Here is a 22869-nt window from a genome sequence, read left to right as displayed (position 1 = left end):
TTACCTGTTTGCCTTTACTAACTTCATTTGCACAAGTGGAAAGTTCTTCAAGAATCAATCTGCAGTGTGTTATTAAACTTGTTGTCTGTGAGGTCGACAAGGGATCCCAAATGAATTCTACAAAGTCTGAAACAAAAGTTTCAGTAATGTACAATTTATTTACTAGATTGCTTTGCTTTTCACATATAAACAGCTGAGGCCTTTAGCAAAGACTCCCATCCTATGCAATTAAAAATCCATGCCAATCATTACCATTATGTATTTGCATACATTCTCAATTTCCTTGTCCTTTTTGGGCTCTGTTAAACTTGTTTAACTCAACCACAGCCCTAGGTAAATTAAATCTACTTGTCACCGAGTCTGTGGCTCCAACCATGTGGCTAAATCATGGCTGGAAAAAAAAATATATACTTTAAACTTATCACTGTGAAACTCCGGTGAGCCCTTCATGCTGCCTAGCAATCATGTTTCCCTGGCCCACTCCTCCTTCCTCTGATCCAGATGATCATTTCCTGTCCTTTTTTCCCCTCCTTGCTCTCTCAGTTAATGGACTTGACTCTTCCAGACAGCTGTTTACCTTTTCTTTTCTCTTCCCTTGCTCTTGCCCTCATGTTGAGACTTCCTCAACTGATGAAAAAACAGAAGAAAAGTTCCATAAACTACTGCAGAATCTATACACCTACCTACATCCATGCCCACATACTTTTTTTTTTTAAATTTTTTATTTTTTATAAACATGTATTTTTATCCCCAGGGGTACAGGTCTGTGAATCACCACTCACCAAAGCACATACCCTCCCCAATGTCCATAACCCCACCCCCAACATACTCTTAATTTGACTTCCATTCTTATGGTTGAAGCCCCCAAGCTCCTCATGAAGGCCAACTTTTCTTCTCAATGCCTTTGGCTTGCTGGAAGATACTGTTCCCAGAATTCTGCCCTCTTAACTTCGGTATTGCCATCACTTCTACCGGATCTTTCCCAACAGCTACAAACAATTATTCTCTTATACTAAAAATAACCCTTCCCTTGCCCCTTCTTTCCCCTCTAATATTGCCTTATTTCTTTCCTTTACTTTACAACAAAATTCAAAAAACTGTCAAAACTGTCTAATTTCTTTCCTCCTATTAACCCCTGAATTCACTTCAATTAGACCTTATCTCTAACCATTCTACCTAAACTATTGCTACCACTGGAGATGACCTTCACCTTGCAAAACCTAATGGTTGATTCTAGTCCCCAACTGATTTATCAGCAACAATTGGAACAGTTCACCACTCCCCTTACAAACATTTCTTGGCATCCAGGATAGCATTCCTGATTTCCCACCTATCTCTGCGGTCTCCTTTGCTGGCTGCCTGTCATCTCTTTGATTAAAGAATGCTGGAGTACCTCAGGACTCAGGTCACTCACCTTCTCTTTTCTATCGACATTTATAAATACCCTTAGTATTTAAAGTCAGTTTTGTGGCTCTGTCATTGATGTGCTGATAAATTACAAATTTACGTCTGCTACTTGACCCTCTCCTTTAGACTCATGGATTCAACAACCTAGTTGACATCTCTGCTTGGATGACAGGCACTGCAAACTCAGCATTTGTCAAACTAAGCTCCTGATAAGACCTCCTTGCTCTAAACATGCTCCTCTCAGTCTCTTCCACTTCAGAAAATGGCAACTCTGTCCTTCCAGATGCTTGGGCCCAAACCCATGCAGTCACTCTTAAATTCTTCTCTCTCTTGCTCCACATAACCAATCCATTAGAAAATTCTGTTAGTGCTATCTTCGAAATGTATGCAGAATTCAACCACTTTTCAGAACTCCACTTTTAACACCCTAGCCTAAGCCAGTATCATCTGTTGCTTGGATTACTGCAAAGGCTTCCTAAATGGTCTGCCTACAGTTCATTCTCAACACAATAACCACAGTGATTCTGTTAAAATGTTAGGCAGACCAATTACTTCTCACTCTTTCACTTACAATAAAAAGTGAAGTGCTTACAAATGATAAGAATCCATATAATGTAGCCCATGTCATTTTTTAAAAAAAGATCTTTATTTTGGAGAGAAAGAGATAAAATCTCAAGCAGACTCCATACCGAGTGTAGAGCCCGATATAGGCCTCGATCCCACGACCCTGAGATTATGTCCTGAGCTGAAACCAAGAATCATAGGCTTAACTGACTGAGCCACCCAAGTGCCCCAGCTCTTGTCATCTTGTTAACCTCTTTCTGTTTTCTGCCCATCCTCACACCACTATAGCCACAAAGACCTATGTGCTATTTCTCAAAGAAATCAGGCTGGCTCCTACCTCAGGTCCTTTGCATTTGCTGTTCCCACTGTTGTGGATTCTGTTTCCCCAGATATTCTTAGGGCCCACTTTTTCCTTTCAGAATCTACTCAATTATGAACTTCTTAGGAAGGCCTTCTTTGGTCAATCTTTTTTAAATTGCACTACTCTTTGATAATTTGTATCCCTTTCTCTCACTTTTTCATCTCAGCCCTCATAACTAACGTTTTCTAGATTTTTATTTGTTATCCGTCTTTTTTGCAGAATGTAAGCTCCAGGAGGAAAGGGATTATTATTTTGTTCACTAATGTATGTGCTGAATCAGTAACAGTGCCTGATATCAGGCAGACCCTATAAAATATAAGTTAAATAATAGAAAAAATGAAATAGGTAAAAAAGAAAAAAAAAAACAAAAATAAAAGTGACTTCTCAAGCATCTAGACTTCTTTTTTTAAAAAAAAATTTTTTTTTATTCAATTATTTGACAGAGAGTGCATGAGAACACAAGCAGAGGGAGGTACAGAAGGAGGGAGAAGCAGGCTCCCTGCTCAGCAGGGAGCTCGATGTACAGCTTGATCCCAGGAACCCAGGATCATGATGTGAGCTGAAGGCAGACGCTTAACTGACTGAGCCACCCAGGAGCCCCAGAAGTTTAGGTTTCTTATAACCTTAGAAATATTTGGTCAACTAGTACTGAGAGCCTACTATGTGCCTAGTGTTCAATACAAGAGGCACAGCAATGAATAAGATTAGGTAGGTAGCTGCCTTTGAACAACTTTGTCTAAGGCAAATACATTTATATAAACAATTATAATTCAATGTGTTGGTGTAACCATAAGTATGAGTTCAGAATGCTACAGGAACCCAGAGAGGTATGTGTAAACCAGTTCCTAAAAGTGATGTCTATACTGAAAGATGAAGAGGAATTAGCCAGGAGGAAGGGGTGGGACTGGGAGGTTTGCCAAATGGATAGAACATAGAAGATACAAAGGCCTAGGAAGAATATAGCTAAAATGTAGTAGAGGAAAGGATGAGGAAAAGAAGGAAGAGAGCTTAGCAAGAGATGGGGCTAGAGAATTCCTAAGCAAAGATGTGATTCTGAAAGGCCATGAAAGCCATGTTAAAGAGTTGAGGCTTCATCCCAAGGGGGAGTTAAGAATGATGAAAGTGTTTTAAGTGAGTTATGACAGAACCAGACTCACATTTTAGACTCACAAATTACACTGGCTGTAGTACAGAAAATAGGTTAGAAAATGGCTGGGGGGACAAACCAGATGTGGCTATTGCTTATATAAGGAAGCAAGAAAAAGGAAGAGAGTGAATGACTTGAAAATTCTGGTTTGAATACATGGGTAGATGGAGATGCCATTTTCTTGACAAGGAACACGAGGAGTATATCTGTAGCAAAGATGGTAAGTATGACTTCACATGTGCACTGCGAGTGACTGCTGGACATCCAAGTAGAGGTACTTCGAAGTTACTTTGCTAAGAGAGATCTAGACTTCCTCCAGTTCTTTTGGATTTAAAATTGCAAAGAGCAGCGCTATCTGAAGTAACTTTCTGAATGATGGAAAAAACATGTTATATTTGTACTATGATAGCTATGAGCTACATATATGTAATTATTAAGTATTTAAAATGTCATTAGTGTAACCGAGCAAGTAAATTTTAATTTTACCTAGTTGAAAATTTTAATAATCACATTTAGTTACTGGTTACCACACGGAACAGCACAGATACAGATGTCACTAAAGGAGTGCATAAGATTACCCATGGGGCTCATGAAGAGTACAAGAGGATCCAGGACAGAGCTCAAGAATAAATATATAATATTAATTTCTCATAATTCTACTTATTTTAAGTGATGTATTTGGAGTTTTTTTTTTTTTTTTAAGATTTTATTTATTTATTTGATAGACAGAGATCACAAGCAGGCAGAGAAAGAGGAGGAGGTAGGTTCCCTGCTGAGCAGAGAGCCCGATGTGGAGCTCAATCCCAGGACCCTGGAATCATGACCTGAGCCAAAGGCAGAGGCTTTAACCCACTGAGCCACCCAGGCGCCCCTGTATTTGGAGTTTTTAAAAGAGAACTTATATGAGGCATACATAATCTGTGCTACCATTAACAGAGCTAGGTAAAAGTAGTAACTTTCTAATTAAACCATGACTGTCCTGCAAGATACACGGAGGAAAATCTTTAAAGTTAGCCAAATTGGCTAAGAAGCAATACAAAAGTGGTTGTTTCACTTTTTAAGAATTCTGCAGCCTTTGCTATCCGAATCTGTTCTCCGGGACATGGTGAAACAGTTCCTTATCAAGTACAATTTCAGATGAAACAACTCTTCAGACTGAAGCAAACAAGCATCAATGCTAAGTGCAGATGTGAGGAAGATGTAGTAAGGTTTTTTAAAGAAAGAAATAAAAAGAAATGGGATGAACTTAAGGGAAAGGAAGAAATCCTACTGCAGTAGGAATGAAAGTATATCACTAATAAATGACTCAGATGTTATAAAAGTAACACTAATGGGGGCGCCTGGGTGGCTCAGTTGGTTAAGCGTCTATTTCGGCTCGGGTCATGGTTCCAGGGTCCTGGGATCGAGCCCCGCATCAGGCTCTCAGTAGAGAGCCTGCTTCTCTCTCTCCCCATCTCCCCGCCACTCTGCTTACTTGTCCTCTCTCTCTAGCTGTCAAATAAACAAATAAAATATTAAAAAAAAAAAAAAAAAGTAACACTAATGTCATAAATGCTAAAGGCTAAAGGCTGAAGAATACTAGCAGTCTGGTAGCCAATCACTTGTGTAAAGAAGCACTCCTTAATTACCTTCAATTATGACATCTATTGATTTTTACTGCATTTTACATTTCCCTGTGTTCAAAAACTTCTAAAAAATAATCTATGAATATAACAGAAATTAATGATCTTAGACTCTGCCAGAGAATAATTTAATTTTACCAAGATTACAAAGCAGTAGTACCTGTAAGTCGAGGAATAATTGTTTTGTTGATGACAGCAGACAAGATCTTCTTATCAGAACTATCCTCCTTCTTTGAATCTTCCATACTGTTAGCCATAAATTCTTCTATAGATGTGAACCATGGCATCTGTTTTAAACCTATGGCATCACACTTATAAATAAAATTATCAAAATTATCAATACATTCTTAAACATTACTTTAGAATAGTTATATTTTTGAGTAATCACTGGAACCTTTCTGAGAATCAAAAAAGAATAATTCCACATTTTAAGCCCCTGTATTTAGCACTAGACCACCAAGACGAGGCAGGATGACATGACTAAGATTGATGTCTAAAGAGTATGACAAGAAACTATATTCTATCCATTGTTTGTATGACAAATTCTCCGAAAATGCCCACTGTGTTCAGAACCTGCCACACTTTACTTTTGGGAACAAAATATACATTTGTAAGAATAGTACTTAAAATAACCTGGAATTTGTTTATAAAAATTCATTTGCCTCATGCAAAATTCATTTCTGGCTCCCTCAATTCTCATAGGCACAAATGTGTTTTTTACAGGTGATTTAGCTTAATAAGCAAGTGGCAGATGGCAAATTATTATTTGTTGAATGAATGAACAGATCAGCTGAGCGGTTAACAACTATGCTGCTGTCTAACCAACTACTTATTTTCTTAGGGATAAGCTTAGCTCCTGTACTATGAAGACTGCGTGGACCCGAATGTAACACAGCAACAGGCATGCATAACTAGGACAGAGAAAGATAAAAGGACATGGCTCTGTCTCCTTTAGTTTGTTCAGTCTTTATCTTTGGTTCTCTATTCCTTCATTTTCTCATTTGTCTCCTTACTAGATATATTCACATGGACGTTCCACTATTAGTAAAACTATCAGTAAAACTTCCTTCAAAATTTTTTTCCCTCTGGAAAGTCCCCATTCCTATTAATGGAACTACCACTGCTCTAATAACCCAGAATCAAAACACTGGGGCAACCTTTTGATGTGATGATGTCAGAGTTATTCTTAGTATTTTACTAATTCTTTCATTTTAATTCTAATATAGTTAACAGAGAGTTGTATTAGTTTTAGGTATACAATATAGTGATTCAACACCTCCATACATCACCCAGTGTTCATCAGGACAAGTGCACTGCTTAATCCTCATGCCTCTTTCACCCACTCCCTTGTCCCCCTCCCCTCTGGTAACCATCAGTTTCTTCTCCATGGTTATGACTCTCAGTATCTCTTTCTCTCTCTGTATAATCAACCCTTCTCTCTCCTTTGTCACTACCATTCTGTGTGAAGAATTCACTACCTTGGACTCGGTGTAGAGCAGTACCTTTCAGTATTATATCCACCTCTTATTTCCCTTCTCTCCAAGTTAGCCTGCTGCTAGGGCTTCCTAAAACAATACTCTCAAAATGCTACTCCTCCCATTATTTACCAAGGTAAGTTCCTATCTCTTAATTTAGGATCTGAATCTCTACGTAGTCTCTAGCTCTTGAACTACCGATTTCTCCTTATTCACTTTTACAAAAAATTTTGTCTCGTTTAAATCTTCTTTACTCTTCCAATCCTCATTTCCACTCCCCTTCTTCCATGCAGCTTTCCAAACCAAATTATTACTAATATATCATCTCCAACTTCAGAGTTCTTGGTACGTATGTCAAATTCCTCAGGCCAAAAGCTAACACTACCTTTACATTTTTAAATCATTTAAGAAGATATTAAACTTATCATAGAAGAAGCTAAAAAACAAAAACCAAAAAAGTTTCCTTTGCAGATGTTTAGTGCTATTCGGCCTTAAAAATAAAGGGAGAACCAAAAATAAGAAAGATGAATGCAAACTATTACCCCAAAGCACTAATTATCAATTCCAACTCTATGTGTTTTAAAGCTAACCTGATAACAAGGGCATTTAAATAATTAACACAACAGAATTATTTCCTTTATATGTTAAGCTTAAATACCTTAAGAGGATTCCAATCAATCAGCTGAACTCGGATTAAGGGATTTAAAAGCTTCGGTATACACAAACTAATGAATGCTTCATAATAAGAATCAGGATACTTTTCTCGCCATTGTTGAAATTTCAACAAAATATGCTGGATATTACAAAAATCATCATGTACATCTTCAAAAATCTTCTTATGATCCTGTGAAATGTTATCTGTAAACAAAATGAGTCTCTGTATATAATACATTTTAAATTTGTGACCTTTGTTTCCTATAAACAATCATGTACAAAGATGTATATGATCAACTGAGCTGAAAACTTTCCTTTGATATTAACATAAATTAGTTTTTATTAAGAAAAATGCTTTAATAGCCATATCGACACTAAGGAACTCCACCACTTATAGAGTCCCTGTTACGTTAGCATTGTAACTATCTTCCCTACAAAGCAGGTATTACTACCCTATTTACAGACAAAAAACAAGCAAATAAGCAACATGAGATTCAGGGAGGTCAATGGATCTGCTTAAGATACAGCCCTTCTTCAAACCTATCTAACATTAAGGCCCCAATTCTTACAACACAGTATTTTACCTTCTCATTTCACTACAATTTTTAAGAAACCTCTACCCAAAATGTGGGGCTTGAACTCACAATCCCGAGAACAAGAGTTGCATGCTTTAGTGAATGAGCCAGCCAGGAGCCCCTAAATTTAACTTTTCAATTAAAAATGATGATATAGAAAGTATGTCATAAAAAAAAGAAACCAAAATGTCCATGGTTCCTTTACAAAAGATGAGGAAGACTGAGGGAAAAAAACTATAAAGATGCAAAACTATAAAGATGCAGAACACTCACAATGTTCCTCCATTTCATCCCATTTTTTCAGAGGTAGAAAAAGTCTTTTTTTTTTTAAAACAAATCCCAAAGTGGGGGCTCAAACTCACAACCCCAAGATCAAGAGTCACATGTGCTACTGAGCCAGCCAGGTACCCCAAGAAAAAAGTCTACAAAAAAGGAAAAAATGTATTCTTTTTTCCTGAAATTTCCCAACTATTTTATATATATATTGCCCTTATGTACTTAAGGGGAAGCACAGTAACGCACTTCCTACCATTTTAATATTTCAAATTAAGACATATTAAAAACTTGGTAACTGACCTTGGGTTTTTTGGAAGTCATTCATGTCTGCTGAAGACAGTTCATCATCACTAGATGTCCCTTCCTGATGATCGCAATTCCCAGAAAGTGCCCTTGCTTGTCTTCTTCGTGATCTATGTTTTGCAATAAACCCAAAACAAATTGAAAACGAACAGTTCCTGCTAAAAAGAAATGCTTTAAAACAAAAAGAAATGCCCAGAATATACATCACACAATTTTATGCTAATATTTTTGGCATTTCAGCTTGATTAATCTGAATTGGTGGTTCTCCCTCTTTTTCTTACAGGACATTCCCATGGGCTACCCAGACTTTAAAGAGGGAGTAACAATATAATAATGACTGGCTGTAGTTATGAGAAATTCCTGGACCAATACATGCCATCTTACCTTTTCCTTTTGACTGACCCAAAACACCAGTGTGTCTTTAAACCTTGGGGGGTGAGAACCGTTTAACTCAATTTTGGTTTTATATCATTCTCACAAGCTAACGTTCAGTTATGGTTAATTATACCATATGGGTTAACTATATTTAAGTAGTGAAAAATAATTGCTCAATGATGCTTTAAGTCTTCAGATTATACAGTTACCTTCGAGATTCAATCTCTTCTAAAATCCATTGAGTTTTTTCATCTACAGCCAAGCTTTCATTTGTTGATGTTTCACTTCTGCCTGTTAAGGAATAAAATTGATTTCATACTGTAAATTCTTAAAAGAAATATAGTGAGGAACTATTAAACAAAAGTTGTATCTTGGGTGTCTATACATATAGATATATATAAATACACTTAATATGCTTAAATTGCATATTTCATCAGGCAATGAAATTTCAATGTTAACTCCCTATCACAATATTAATAGGCACTGAGCTTGCTAGCCTGATACCTTGGCTGGTGAATATAAGTCAGCACTTGAGAATACTGACGAAATTCTACCAAGTTTCTCTCTCTCACATTCTTTTTCAGTAGTTTTCACCAGTTTTTTTTTTACCCCTAAATTGCTACAATTATTTGTATTACCAATATGTTATTCATATTATTTTCTACTTTAGAATGTACCATAATTTCTAACCAACTATAGGTCATGTGTTTGAGAGTCACTTTGCTTTCATCAGCTATTTGGTTATGATCTCATCTCTTTCACTATTCCCTGGACAGCACTTTTAATCCAAAGAAGCCATCTCTGAAACCAGCATGAGAACTAAAAGGTAGCATCCAAATCTTATCTGAGATCTCACAGATAATCACTGAAACCCACCAAAACATCTTTAACCTCCACAACTAATCTGTGGAAGGACCATGAAATCTTTAATAAGTTAGATTTCTGTAAGCCTACAGGCTTATAGGTTTATGTCAACTCCTCTCAAAACACTCATCGGACCATATATCTTGTCTCAAACAGTAAAAGTGATTAGAAGATATAATTTTTGTCTTAGACTTAATTTAGGACATTTTAAAGCCCTGACTCTAAATATTTTGAGGTTTTTAGGAAAGGGTAGGTGAAAGGCATAAAAAAAGCATATTTTTGTATAGGAATAAAAATATTTTATTCTTTAGCTGATAATTCAGCTTAATGAGTAATAAATTATATTGAACATGAAAAACACTAACGTGATAACTGTTGTAAATACGTTGATTCATGTTTTAATTCATCTTGCCTGCGTTTCATAAAGGTCATGGCTTGTTTTAAAAGGAGTGCATGCATGGATGATTCTATTTCTTGGATGCTGACAATCTGAAATACATATATAAGTAACATTTTGTAGGTCATCAATAATGAATTATAAAAAGCAATACATAAGCATGTGTTTATGCTCAATTCTTATATAAAGGAACATTTTCAATACTACCACATTTATACCACAGTATTTATTGTGAGATACAGATGTGGCTGCCAATGCTTTTAATATTGGTAAAACCAGAAAATCAACTTACAGTACTAAAACAGCTATAAATATCATAAATAATGAAAGGAAATGGGCTAGAGTTAGGAACATGGTTAAGAATGGATAGATAAGAAACAGGATTCTTTATTTGAAATATGAGGAGCAGGAGAAAATGAGGAATACAGCTATTTTTCATCAGCTGAGGAGGCACACTGATGAAACTGATTAATTTGAAAAAATGGAGAATGGAGGAGACCTAACAAGACAGGTAAAGAAACTATTAAGCAGAAATAAGTGATTATTTAAAATCAGTGTTTCTTATATTTCTTGGGCAACAACTCCCCCCCCAATCCAATGATGTTCTATGTTAACTCATAGCCATGGGTACATTAATGTGTAGGCCAAGAGATTTTAACAGCGTCATTCTTCAAGGATCAATGAATTAAGTGGTATTGCAATAAATACGTCAAAAAGTAACTACCAAGGGACAGTAAAAAGTAAATTTGAAACAACAGGAGAAAAAGAAATCCAATTTTTCGGTAACATTTTAAATGTAAATAAAAAGCAATGAAGAAAGTAGAAAGTATTTTTTTAAAGTGATTCATCAACTTAAAAAGAAAAAAAGTCAACCCAAGACCCTAATGTAAGAACTTAGTATGTACAGAACAAAAACAGAAATTATAAAGGGAAAGAATGATTCAAGATCTGATTAATGCAAAAATTTCAAAACATCAGGATGTCAAAAAAAAAAAAACTGCAAATGAAATCAAAAGACAAACTGCTTTCTACATCAAGTAGGATAAAACATTTAAAAATTCTAAGCAGTAAGAAATTTTCACCATATAAGGAAAAATGAAAAAGAAAAAGAAAAATCCCCACTACGAACTAAAAAGACAACAGGGCACAGACAACAAATAATTCGCAAGAAAAAAAGACTACAAGTGTTAATAAAACAAAGAGTTGTTTCAGATCAAAATAAACAAGTAAGATGAAATTAGAGAGGGAGACAAACCACGAGAGACTCTTGACCATAGGAAACAAACTGAGGGCTGCTGCCCCTGGGGGTTGGGGTTGGAGATGGTGTAACTGGGTGAGGGACATGAAGGAAGACACGCGATGTAACGAGCACTGGGTATAAGACTGATGAGTCACTGAACTCTTCCTCTGAAACTAATAACACACTATATGTTAATCAATTATACTTAAAATTTTTAAAAAAGGACAAAAATGAGAAAAAAATATATAAAAACCACTATTTTTTAAATGAAATAAGCTAGAAATAAAACTGATAAAATCCTTTTGGTGAATAACTAAACAATGTTTTATAAGCCTTAAGGATATTTAGACACTGACTTAGTAATTCCTCTTCTAGAAATTTTCCTTAAACAGATGAAATTTTAACACAAAAATTTATATACAAAACTTCATAATACCAAAATAACTGCAAAAAACCTAACTGTCCAACATTAAGGGGATAATTAATGTGGTAGTATGTAAAAAATGTATAGGAAAACCCTAGAGGAAAGAATTTAATTGTAGGATTTACTTTTAAAAAATACTGTGGCGAGGGGATTTCTATATAAAAAAGGAAATACTGTATTTATAACCACATTACCTTTTCATTAAGACAGTCAATTAAATTTTCTACATAAATTTTCATGCTTTTATAGAATTTAAAATTTAGAGCTTGATTTGATGAATTCTCTAGGTTCTGGATGGTACTCTTTGAGCTTTCAACATCTTGTATATATTTTTCATATTCCCTCAGGTGTGAGCGGTGAGTATCCTGTAGCAATGTTAATCTAAGTAAACAAAATAAAGAAAAATGAATACTAAAAACTGTTTTTCCAACTTTTATTTCTACTACAGTAAACAGCAGTCTAATGAAATTTTTTCAAAGCTATCTTACAGGGACCACCAAGGAAACTGACAAACTTATAAACCTGGGTCTACGAGATTTTCTGTATAAAGGAGAAGGGCACAATGAAAGAGGTCTTGAAGGACACTTAAAGGTTTTTAGGTGCTCAAGCTAATCAGAGGGTAATTTTAGGGTGAAAGCTGTTCAGTGTTGACTGATTAGAACTGGTGACTTTCTAGAACAATCCAAAGTCTTTTATGTGAAACTCAGGAGGAGTCCATCAGGAGTTACTGTAAGAACAATTTGTGGTCTTTCTTAGAACATTTGAATAAGCTGGTATTAAAACCATTTGAGCATGTTATGATTTGGTATAACGTGTTTTGTGATTCAGTGGTTTTATCTGCTTTTAGAATTTCATGTTCTTTGAGGCATATTTCTTTTTTTTTTTTTTTAAGATCTTACTTATTTATTTGACAAAGAGATCACAAGTAGGCAGAGAGACAGGCAGAGAGAAGGGGAAGCAGGTTCCCTGCTGAGCAGAGAGCCTGATGTGGGGCTTGATCCCAGGACCCTGAGATCATGACGTGAGCTGAAGGCAGAGGCTTAACCCACTGAGCCACCCAGGCGCCCCTCTGAGGCATATTTCATTTCCTGTTTTTGATATAGCCCCCCCATACACTTTTTTATTGATAAGACAGCCTTTTTTCAACCTTGTGAATATCACATGTATCAACTGATGTAATGTGAAAAAAAAAGTGTCAAATACAATTCAATGTTTGCTTATTTTTTAAAATGCAGTTATCTCCCCATACACCTGACAGTAGAGGAGTAAGAAACACTTTCTTTAAAAGTATCTGGAATGTGGGCACCTGGGTGGGTCAGTTGGTTAAAAATACCTGGAATGTGTTTTCCACTAATATTCGACACTGTGAGTACATTATAATTAGAGAATTAACTACAAATGAAATAACAAATTTGTAGTATGTGGTCTTCAACTGAACTTTTTTTTCCCAAGAATTCAACTCCTCCAGCTAACCTGCTGTATAATGAAAAGTCAGTAAGTACTTGCTTAGACCAAATGTCATCTATCCATTTCCCTGGAACAATGACTAATGCGTTTGTCTTTCAAAGTTTTTCTTTGCTTTATGTAAAGAATGGAGACAGCTAAGAAATAAGACAATAATGGAGAGAAAACATTACGAATAAAATGTTTTGAGTGGAATATTATTGGCTATAATAACAAGCTCATAAATACATATTACATGAAAAAAGCAAGGTATACAGGGTATACAGTGTGCTTCATTTTTGTATTAAAAAAATGGGCAATATCTAAGTACATATGTGCTTGTATAGATATACAGACTACTTCTGGAATGAAACCAAGGAAACTGGGAGGATGGTTTCCTCTGCGGAAGGTGACTTCCTTTTCTCTGTTTATCTTTTTGTACTGTTTGATTTTGTCTTTAGTCTTTGGACCACAAAAACACATTTTCTTTTTAAAATAAAAAACCCAGTTAATAACAAAATAAAATAAGGCAGTTCAGTTGGATTGGCATCTGACTCTTAATTTTGGCTCGCATCATGATCTCAGGGTCATGGAATCAAACCCTGCATCAGGTTCCACGCTCGGCAGACTCTGCTTGGGATTCTTTCTTCCTCTCCCTCTGACCCTCCCCTTCCTCTTGTATATTCTAATTAATAAAATCTTAAAAAAAAAATACACTAAAGTTAAAAATAAAACCTATCCAGATAAAGTGAAATGCTAATTTCTATCAGTGGTCTGCTACCTTTTTACTATTATATAATTCATGCAAGACAACGGTCTCCAACACAATTTCAAAAAAGCCAAAACAAAAACCTCCATGTAATTTTTCATGCAATGAGTATAATTCTAGTTCTGTTCTTCCAATTAAGGAGGGACTATCGGAAGGACAGCAAATAATAGTAAGGTTATTACTAAAAGTCTTGAATCAAGGCAATCTTCATTTAATATCACTGAAAAACAGTGATCTAGGACACAGCTTGGCAAACTTTTCCTCTAAAGGTCAAGACAGTCAATATTTTAGGGTTTGGAGTTAGATGGTTGCTATTGCTACTACTCAACAGCAGCCAAAGACAATGCATAAACATGTAAGTATGGCTGTGTACCAATAAAACTCTATTTACAAAAACAGGCAGTGGGCTGGCAGTTTGCTAACTCCCTATAATATAGATAGCCCAGTATCTAAAACTGGTACATCTATATATGTTTATATTTATTTCATAATACAATGCTATAAAATGTCCTTTTCTACATCAAACCATTTAAATGAGCAACTATGACCAATATTTCTTAGGTGTAATATAATTACGGAATGAAACGACTTTAAAGCTGATTTACACAAAAGATACAGGGGAAGAAAATTTGGAATGTACTACTCTGTATTAGAAAAAAATTCCCAAGTATTTAAAAAAAAAAAAAAGCAATGAAAATGTTCTTTATAAACATCATCCTTCCATTGTGTTTGGAAAAGATACTTGGTGTGACTTCAATCTAACATTTGTTAAGACTTTTCTGTTACCTCACATTTGATCTTTCTTGAAGAGTATTCCATGTGTACTTGAAAACAATGTACATTCTGCTGCAGTTGGGTGGAATGTTCCATCTGTATGGTTAGGTCCATCTTGTTCAGGATCACTCTTTCCTCCTTGATTTTGTTTGGATATTCTATCCATTATAGAAAAGTGGGATACTGAAGTATTGTTCTATTACTGTATTGCTATATTTCTCTCTTCAGCTGTTGATATTTGCTTTATATAGGTGCTGTAATGTTAAGATGCGTATTTATTTATAATTGTTTATTATTATAATTCCTGACAAACTGATCTCTTTATATACCACCATGTCATTCTCTGTCTCTTGTAATAGTTCTTAACCATGACACTACTGCTCTTTAGTTTACTATTTGCATGGAATATATTTTTCAGTCCTTTCACTTTTAGTCTATATGTATCCTTAAATCTAAATGAGTCTCTTGCAGACAGTATATAGCTGGATCTTAATTTTTTTTTAATCCATTTAGCTGCTCCATGTCTTTTGATTATACAGTTTAATCTTTTTATATTTAAAGTAATACTAATACAGAAGGACTTACTTATTACCATTTTGTAAATTGTTTTCTGTCTTTGTAGTTATTTTCTGCCTTTTCTTCTCTTGCTACCTTAGTGTTTTGTTGATTCTTTATAGGGACATGTCCTCAGTCTTTTCTCATTTTCTTTTGTGCATCTTCTATAGGTTCTCTCCGTGTGTGTATGTGTGTGTGTACACACCACAGGGATTACAAAAAATATCTTAGAGTTCTAACCTATTTTAAGCTGATAATAACTTCACTCACATATAAAAAACTGTACCTATTCCTTATTTCCTCCATTTCTTTTTATTGATGTCAAAAATTACATGTTAAAATTTTGTATTAACAGCATTAGTTTTTTGTAGGTATTTATCTTTTAGATTCTATACCTGAACTAAAACTGATCTTCACATCACCCTTACAGTAGAATCTGAATATCTATTTGTCTATATATTATGTTTACCAGACAGCTTTTTTTCTTTTTAAGATTTTATTTATTTATTTGAGAGACAGATCACAAGCAAGCAGAGAGGCAGGCAGAGAGAGAGAAAGGGAAGCAGGCTCTCAGCTGAGCAGAGAGCTGGATGTGAGGCTTGATCCCAGGACCCTGGGATCACAACCTGAGCCGAAGGCAGAGGCTTTAACCCACTGAGCCACCCAGGCATCCCTACTAGACAGCTTTATATTTTGTTCTGACATGGTTCCTATTACCAGCTGGCTTCCTCTCAATCGAACTTTTGATAGTAATTTTTGTAAGGCGGGTTAAAGGTAATGAACACCCTCAGCTTTTATCTGAAGTTTTTATTTCTCCTTCATTTTTGAAGGATAATTTTTATTGGTGGGAGTTTCTTTCAGCACTTTGTATATATCATTCTACTCCTCTGGCCTATGTTTCTGTTGAGAAATCTACTGATAATCTTATGGGGCTCCTTAGTATCTGATGAGGGGCTTCTGCCTTGTGGCTTTTAAATTTTCTCTTTCTGCCTTTTAAAAGTTTGATTATGTGTCTCAGTGTGAGCTTCTCTGGGTTCAACCTTCTTGTAATCTTTTAAGCTTGAAACTGGATATCCACTTCCTTCCTCAGATTGTTATTACCAGACATTTCTCCAAAAACGATATACAAATGGCCAATTAAGCACATGAAAAGATGCTCATCATTAATCAGGAAATGTAAATCAAAACCACAATGGTATGCTTCCTATCCATCAGGATGGCTTAATCTAAAAAATGGAAAATAACAGTACTGACAAGGATGTGAAGAAACCGGAACTCTCAAACATTGCTGGTGGGATGTAAAATGGTGCAACCACTTTGGAAAGAAGTTTGGTAATGCCTCAAAAAGCTAAACAGAATTACCAGCAACTCCTCTTCTAGGTATATTCCCCCTCCGTCCCTGCTTTTTTTTTTATTGGATGACTCATGGCTTAAAGTTTCCCCTTCTCCTTTTAAATACTTTAGAAAATGACTGCTATTTTGTAAAAACAAAAACCACAACAAAATGATAGAGATATTAAAAGAAAATAATTTAACACTGTATTTAGGATTCCAATTTAAAATGTATAATTAACTTGTGATTTTTTAAAGTATTAAGAGATTATGCGACTGAATTTATAAATATTGAAAAAATTAAAAGAGCTTAACATATTCTTAGCCACAATATCTTCAGATAAGCTCCCTGCCCCACTCTCTTCTCCTACTTGGACTTCCATAATGTATACGTTGCTCTGTTTGACAGATACTCTAAGTCCCTTAGGCTTTCTTCACTTTACATCTTTTTTTTTTTTGGTTCCTTTGACTTGATAATTTCAAATGACCAGTCTTTGAGGTTACTTTGAGGTCACTGCTTGATCAAATAGGTTGCTGATCCCCTCTAGTGAAGTTTTCAGCTCACTTATTATATTGCTTAGCTCCAGAATTTCTCGTTCATTTTTTATAGTTTCTCTTTGTTGATATTTTCACTTTGTTTATATACTGTTTCTGTAATTTTCTTCAGTTGTGTGTGCTCTCTTATAGCACTTTCAGCTTCTATCAGATTTTTCTGAACTATTTGCCAAGTAATTGATAGATGTGTTTCTTTAAGGTTCATTCTGGGGAATTATTTTGCTCCTTTGGTTTGGCCAGGTTTTCCTTGTTTCTGCCTCCTGTTATTTTTTGTTGTTGTCTTACGCATTTGGAAATGCACTTAAGGAAAAAAGTTTCAGATGGGGAAGGGACATCACCAATCAGCCTGGCTAGAGACCTGGGGGGCAGGGTGAGGTATCCTCAAATCTTTTGTGGGGGATGTATCTTCTTTGGGCTTCTATATGAAATTTCCCTATTAGAAGGCTTGTGGGTTCCTTTTTTAAGGCATCGTAGTCACTTGGTCCCTCTGGTGTTGATCTGTAGTATGGCAGGCTTTCTGGCTCTGCAACAACAGAGCTGTCTTTTGTTCTTTGTGGCCCCCAGTCATCCAAGGTGTGACAGTTCCCCATTACAGCTGAGACAGAGGAGACAGAAACAGTCCCTCACGCAGTCCCTCCAAAAGCCAAAATGTTGGAGGTTTGTTCCACTCCTCTTTTTTCCTCTCAATGGAGAAGCTGTGAATTGGGCTTTTTCTCTCTCATAAGCAGTACAGGCTTGTAAGAGTGGTTGATGCGGCTAAAATGAAATGGCTTTGGTGATGGACATTAAGGAGGGCAGGTGATGTAATGAGCACTGGGTATTATATAAAACTGATGAATCACTGACTTGTACCTCTGAAGCTAGTAGAACACTATATGTTAATTAATTGAATTTAAGTTAAAAAAAAAAAAAAAAAAAAAAGAAATGGATTCTCCCCCATTTCAATGTGGCTATTCTTGGTTTTGTGCTAAATGGTTTCTGAATTCTCAAAAAGGCTTTTTAGACTGTATAGTAAGTTGGTATCTTTAAGGGGAAATGAGGTCTGGCATCTTCCTGATATCACTCCCAACTTACTACTTTTAAGAATTAAAGGCCATTTAACAATGCTGATAAAGGGTTATAAAATAGTAAGAAAAAAAGCAGAATTTGATATTTATTGATTTTAACTATGTAGCATGTATCTATTATAAAGACTAAAAAGACACATATAAAAAATCAGTGGTGCTAGTGTGATAACACAGGTGATGCTATTTTTTTCCTACAAATCTGTTTAATATTAATATTTGTACTTAGTTAGGAAGAACATAGTGTTTTTTTCCCACTATTAAATGTCTAGGACAAATGGATTTTAAAATCAATTACTTACCTAGTATTTAATTGCTTTTTTATAATTCCTAAATTTACTGGTGGTAATGAAATCGAAGTATCAAACTTCTTTACTGTTTGAGGTTCACTGCTGTAGGAAAGATCTAGGTCTCGTCCCTAAAAATATGAAAATTTGTATTGTTTTAAAAAACAATTAAAAGATTAATTGTCATTAATCTTATAAACATTAATAGCATGAAAACAGACTGGGTATTCCAGTGTCTTACCAGATCAAAACTCCATGCCTTTGACGGTTTTTATAGTTATAATGAAATGTTTTTACAGTTCTCAGTTTTAAGATACAGAATTTTAGGGGCGCCTGGGTGGCTTAGTCGGTTAAGCATTCAACTCTTGATTTTGGCACAGGTCACAAGATTGAGCCCTCTGTTGGGCTCAGGGCAGTGTTTGCTTAAGATTCTCTCCCTCTGGGGTGCCTGGGTGGCTCAGTGGGTTAAAGATTCTCTCCCTCTGCGCCACCCTATCTCCCCCCACCCCCGCCCCGGTCCCCCACTTCCCGCTCATATTTTTCAAAAATAAAAAAAAAGTTAAAAAAAGAATTAAATAAAATGTCACTTTTGCATGCAAGAGGCAAATTACAAAATCTTATTTTTCACAAAAGCTAGCTTCTCATTTTTTTTTAAAAAAAGATTTTATTTATTTATTTGACAGAGATCACAAGCAAGCAGAGAAGCAGGTGGGGGTTGGAGGGAAAGGGGAGAAGCAGGCTCCCCGATGAACAGAGAGCCTGATACGGGTTGATCCCAGGACCCTGAGATCATGACCTGAGCCAAAGGCAGAGGCTTTAACCCACTGAGCCACCCAGGTGCCCTGCTTCTCAGTGTTTTTAAAGGTAGTTTTGTTTATGATCTAATGTACTCCCAGAAAATTATGTTTTCCATGATAGAAGTATCCACTTAACTGCTCTAGTCAAAGAAAAGTAAATGGAAGTCTTCTGGAGGATTTCCAGGTAAAGCTTTTAGTTCTGTTTAAGCTATTACTATTATTTGGGTTTTCTATTACTAGTTGAGGACCATGTTCTAGTTAGTACATCTCATAACATTTCATATTACTGTCCTCTGGTTAATCATTACTTATCACCACCATACACAGAATGTTGAAAAAAGAGTTCTGAAGAATGTGTTTTAGACAAGGATATGCAAAGAAGTAGACCAGATAATTAGCCAAACCACTGACTTAACTATCCTTCTGTTTTCCACAAGGCATCATCATTTTTCATGTTAATTTTTAACCAAACCTCCCATCAGGCTCCTATCACTCCTGCAAATCCTCAAACTAGTCAGACTATTTCACATCTTATGTCTTCACATCCTGATACATTGTCTCAAATCCCTTACATTCTAAGCATCTTTCAAAGACCCATCTAAATATGATCGACTTCTGCAGCAGCTCTTCCAAATCTCCCTATTCACTCATGAAAGTGACCACTCACTTGCTCCTATGTGCCATCTCAGGACCCTGTACAGGTTCTGTCAGACAACCTATAAGATTTTACTACAATTATTTTGTTTAGCTGTTTCTCCCCTATAAAGACTGTATATTCTAGTGTCTATCATTATTAAGTGGTGCATCAGCTGAACGGCAACCCCAAAAAGAGAAGTCCATATCCTAATCTCCCAAAGTTGTGAATTTTACCTTACATGGCAAAAGGTGTGATTAAGGATTTAGAGAGAAGGAGCTTATCCAAGATTACCCAGATGAGTCCTAAATGCAATACACATATCCTGTAAGAGAGGGAGAGGGAGTTCTGGGGCGCAGAGGAGGTGATGTGAAGATGGAGCAGACAGAGAGGGGTAGCTACATGTCAACAGCTGCCACAAGCTAGAACAGTCAAGGAACAGATTATCCTCTAGACTTTTCGAAAGAATATAGCCCTACTAATACCTGGATTTTGGACTTCTGATCTCCTGAAATATGAGAAAATAAATTTCTGTTGTTTTAAGCCACAATACTTGTGGTTATCTGTTACAGCAATCACAGGAAACTAAGACAGTAGCATGTGGTAGATAGTCAATAAAGGAACCAGTGAATATACCCACAGTTAATAATAAAAAATGCAAATCAAATAGCTTGAGATTCCATTTTTTAGGTCCAACTAATCTTGCACCTAAGTTGGCAAGACTGTTATGAAACATTCTCATAATATCAGTGGCGTTACAAACTCATCTAAATTCTCTTTAGAAAGCAATAGGGAAAAATGTAGTAAATGCCATAAAAATGTTCATGTCCTTTATTTGTAATACTACTCTTGGCCATTATCCTAAGATAATATTATTATCCTATTATCCTAAGATAACATACATCTGAACAAAAGAAAGAAAAGGAAGGGAAAAAAGGAAAGCAAATATTTACCAATTCTTATTGTTTCTTTTAAAGTTTTATTTAAGTAATCTCTACACCAAACGTGTGGCTCAAACTCACAACCCTGAGATCAAGAGTTGGATGCTCCATTCACTGAGCCACCAGGTGACCCTTCTATTTCTTATTAATAATAGAAAAAAAGATTCAGACAGTTAATCTAAAATGTTTGCCAAAAGGAAGAATGGCTAAAAAAATTATGATTCACTGACTCTAGTAAATATGCAATTTAAAAAAATTAGTTACTATGATAACTATGTATAGAAATAGGGGAGGGGCACCTGGGTGGCTCAGTGGGTTAAGCCTCTGCCTTCAGCTCAGGTCATGATCTCAGGGTCCTGGGATTGAGCCCCGCATTGGGCTCTCTGCTTGGCGGGGAGCCTGCTTCCTCCCCTCTCTGCCTGCTGCTCTGCCTACTTGTAATCTCTCTCTCTCTCTCTGTTAAATAAATAAATTAAATCTTTAAAAAAAAAAAAAAAAAAAGAAATAGGGGAAAATATTTATAACATGTCAAGCAAAAAACCCCAAACTTGAAATTGTATGCATACCATAGTTCCCAAACTACATGCGAAGGTATCCCTGTGAACTCAGAGGGGTGCTGTGAAATATTTTAAATATAAATATTTTAAATATAAATATATTTTAAATATTTAAATATTTTAGGGGAATACATATTCATCATTTGTCGGACTACTAGTTTTTCCTAGTTCACAGGTAGTGCTACAGTTCTCTGACAGTCTTATTAATGAAGGCAGGTTCTTGGTGGCTATAATAAAAAGGAAATAGTGATTGAAAATCAATTTGGAAAGGAAGTGAGAATGACAATGCAAGTCTGATTCCAAGGCTTGAGATGGCATGCAGTGCCTAAGAGGTGCTGCCCATTAGTAAGTAATTGTGATTATTTAAAAATGAAATTAACAGATTTTTTTCTTCACTTTATCTGTTTTTTCTGAAAGCCTACTAAGTTATTAGGACACAAATGTTATTAAATTCTTTGACTGTAACTACTTCATAAATGGAATTGTTTGCTACTTCTTTGGGCCAGGGGGAACCAGGATAAAGTTACTGACAATGAGGGTTCTGTGAATGGGAAGTCTGGGACCTTCTAATATATACTATGACTGCAATTAAACAAATACTTAAAAAAAGGAATTAGGCAAACTTGAGCAGTCAGAGTAAGGACTATGACAAGTTTTTTCTCAAAGCATTTTTTTCATGCTATACTGATTTTACTAAAAAGAGGAGGGAAGACCTACAACCCTTGTTTTTACATCATAAAAACAGCCCTCTAACCATTTCTCTGGTTAGAGATTTCTAAATGTTGTTACAACCAAAAGTTTACCTTTACTTAGCTTTTTGGTTTTAATAACATGGAGATTTTAACAATACTTCCTTACCTAAAAGAGCAAACAATCTTTCAAAACATTCTCATTAAACAGATTAAAAAATAAAACCTTATATTTGAATATTAAATAATCTGTAAGTGCTGATTTAAATTGTAATTTTGAGGGACACCTGGGTGGCTCAGTGGGTTAAAGCCTCTACCTTCAGCTCAGGTCACGATCCCTGGGTCCTGGGATCGAGCCCCACATCGGGCTCTGCTCCGCGGGAAGCCTGCTTCTCCCTTCCTCTCTGCCTGCCTCTCTGCCTACTTGTGATTTCTGTTTGTCAAATAAATAAATAAAATCTTAAAAAAAAAATGGTGATTTTGAGCCTATAGCCACCTACTCATGCAGGTAACATTATCCTCCCATTTTACTGATAAGAGAACAGATTTAGAAAATGAGATAATTTGGGGTGCCCAGGTGCACAGTCATATAAATGACTGACTATTGGTTTCATCTCTGGTAGTGATCTCAGGGTTGGCAGATCAAGCCCCATGCCAGGCTCCATGATCAGCATGGAGTCTGCTTGAGATTCTCTCCTCTCCATTTCCAACTACCTGAGTCCCTGCTCAGGCATGTGTATGCTCTAAAATAAATAAATCTTAAAAAAAAAAAAAAAAAAAAAAAAAAA

The 22869-nt window shown here is 35.7% G+C and overlaps 1 protein-coding gene across 8 annotated transcripts in view; it reads right to left on the bottom strand.

Annotated features, from left to right (window-relative positions):
• The window catches only part of GCFC2 (GC-rich sequence DNA-binding factor 2), a 46497-nt gene that overhangs the window by 13125 nt on the left and 10503 nt on the right, over positions 1–22869 (bottom strand). For 6 of the 8 annotated variants that reach the window (XR_009405320.1, XR_009405321.1, XR_009405322.1 and 3 more), the window contains exons 5-12: positions 18479–18594; positions 11879–12065; positions 9989–10112; positions 8969–9050; positions 8382–8494; positions 7235–7434; positions 5262–5412; positions 5–126 (exon numbers count right to left, since the gene is read on the bottom strand). Coding sequence is in view for 5 of the 8 variants with exons in the window: in XM_059405721.1 (XP_059261704.1) it covers positions 5–126; positions 5262–5412; positions 7235–7434; positions 8382–8494; positions 8969–9050; positions 9989–10112; positions 11879–12065; positions 18479–18594 (1095 nt within the window). In the remaining 3 variants the exon portion in view is untranslated. Of the gene's footprint in view, positions 1–4; positions 127–428; positions 628–5261; positions 5413–7234; positions 7435–8381; positions 8495–8968; positions 9051–9988; positions 10113–11878; positions 12066–18478; positions 18595–22869 lie in introns of those variants that run through there. The other 2 variants (XM_059405725.1, XM_059405726.1) reach the window with 2 other exon arrangements.

The sequence above is a fragment of the Mustela nigripes genome, chromosome 7, assembly GCF_022355385.1.
Source record: "Mustela nigripes isolate SB6536 chromosome 7, MUSNIG.SB6536, whole genome shotgun sequence".
In the NCBI taxonomy this organism is placed as follows: Eukaryota; Metazoa; Chordata; class Mammalia; order Carnivora; family Mustelidae; genus Mustela; species Mustela nigripes.
The sequence above is the reverse complement of the archived record's forward strand: the minus strand, read 5'-3'. Positions and strand labels throughout refer to the sequence as shown.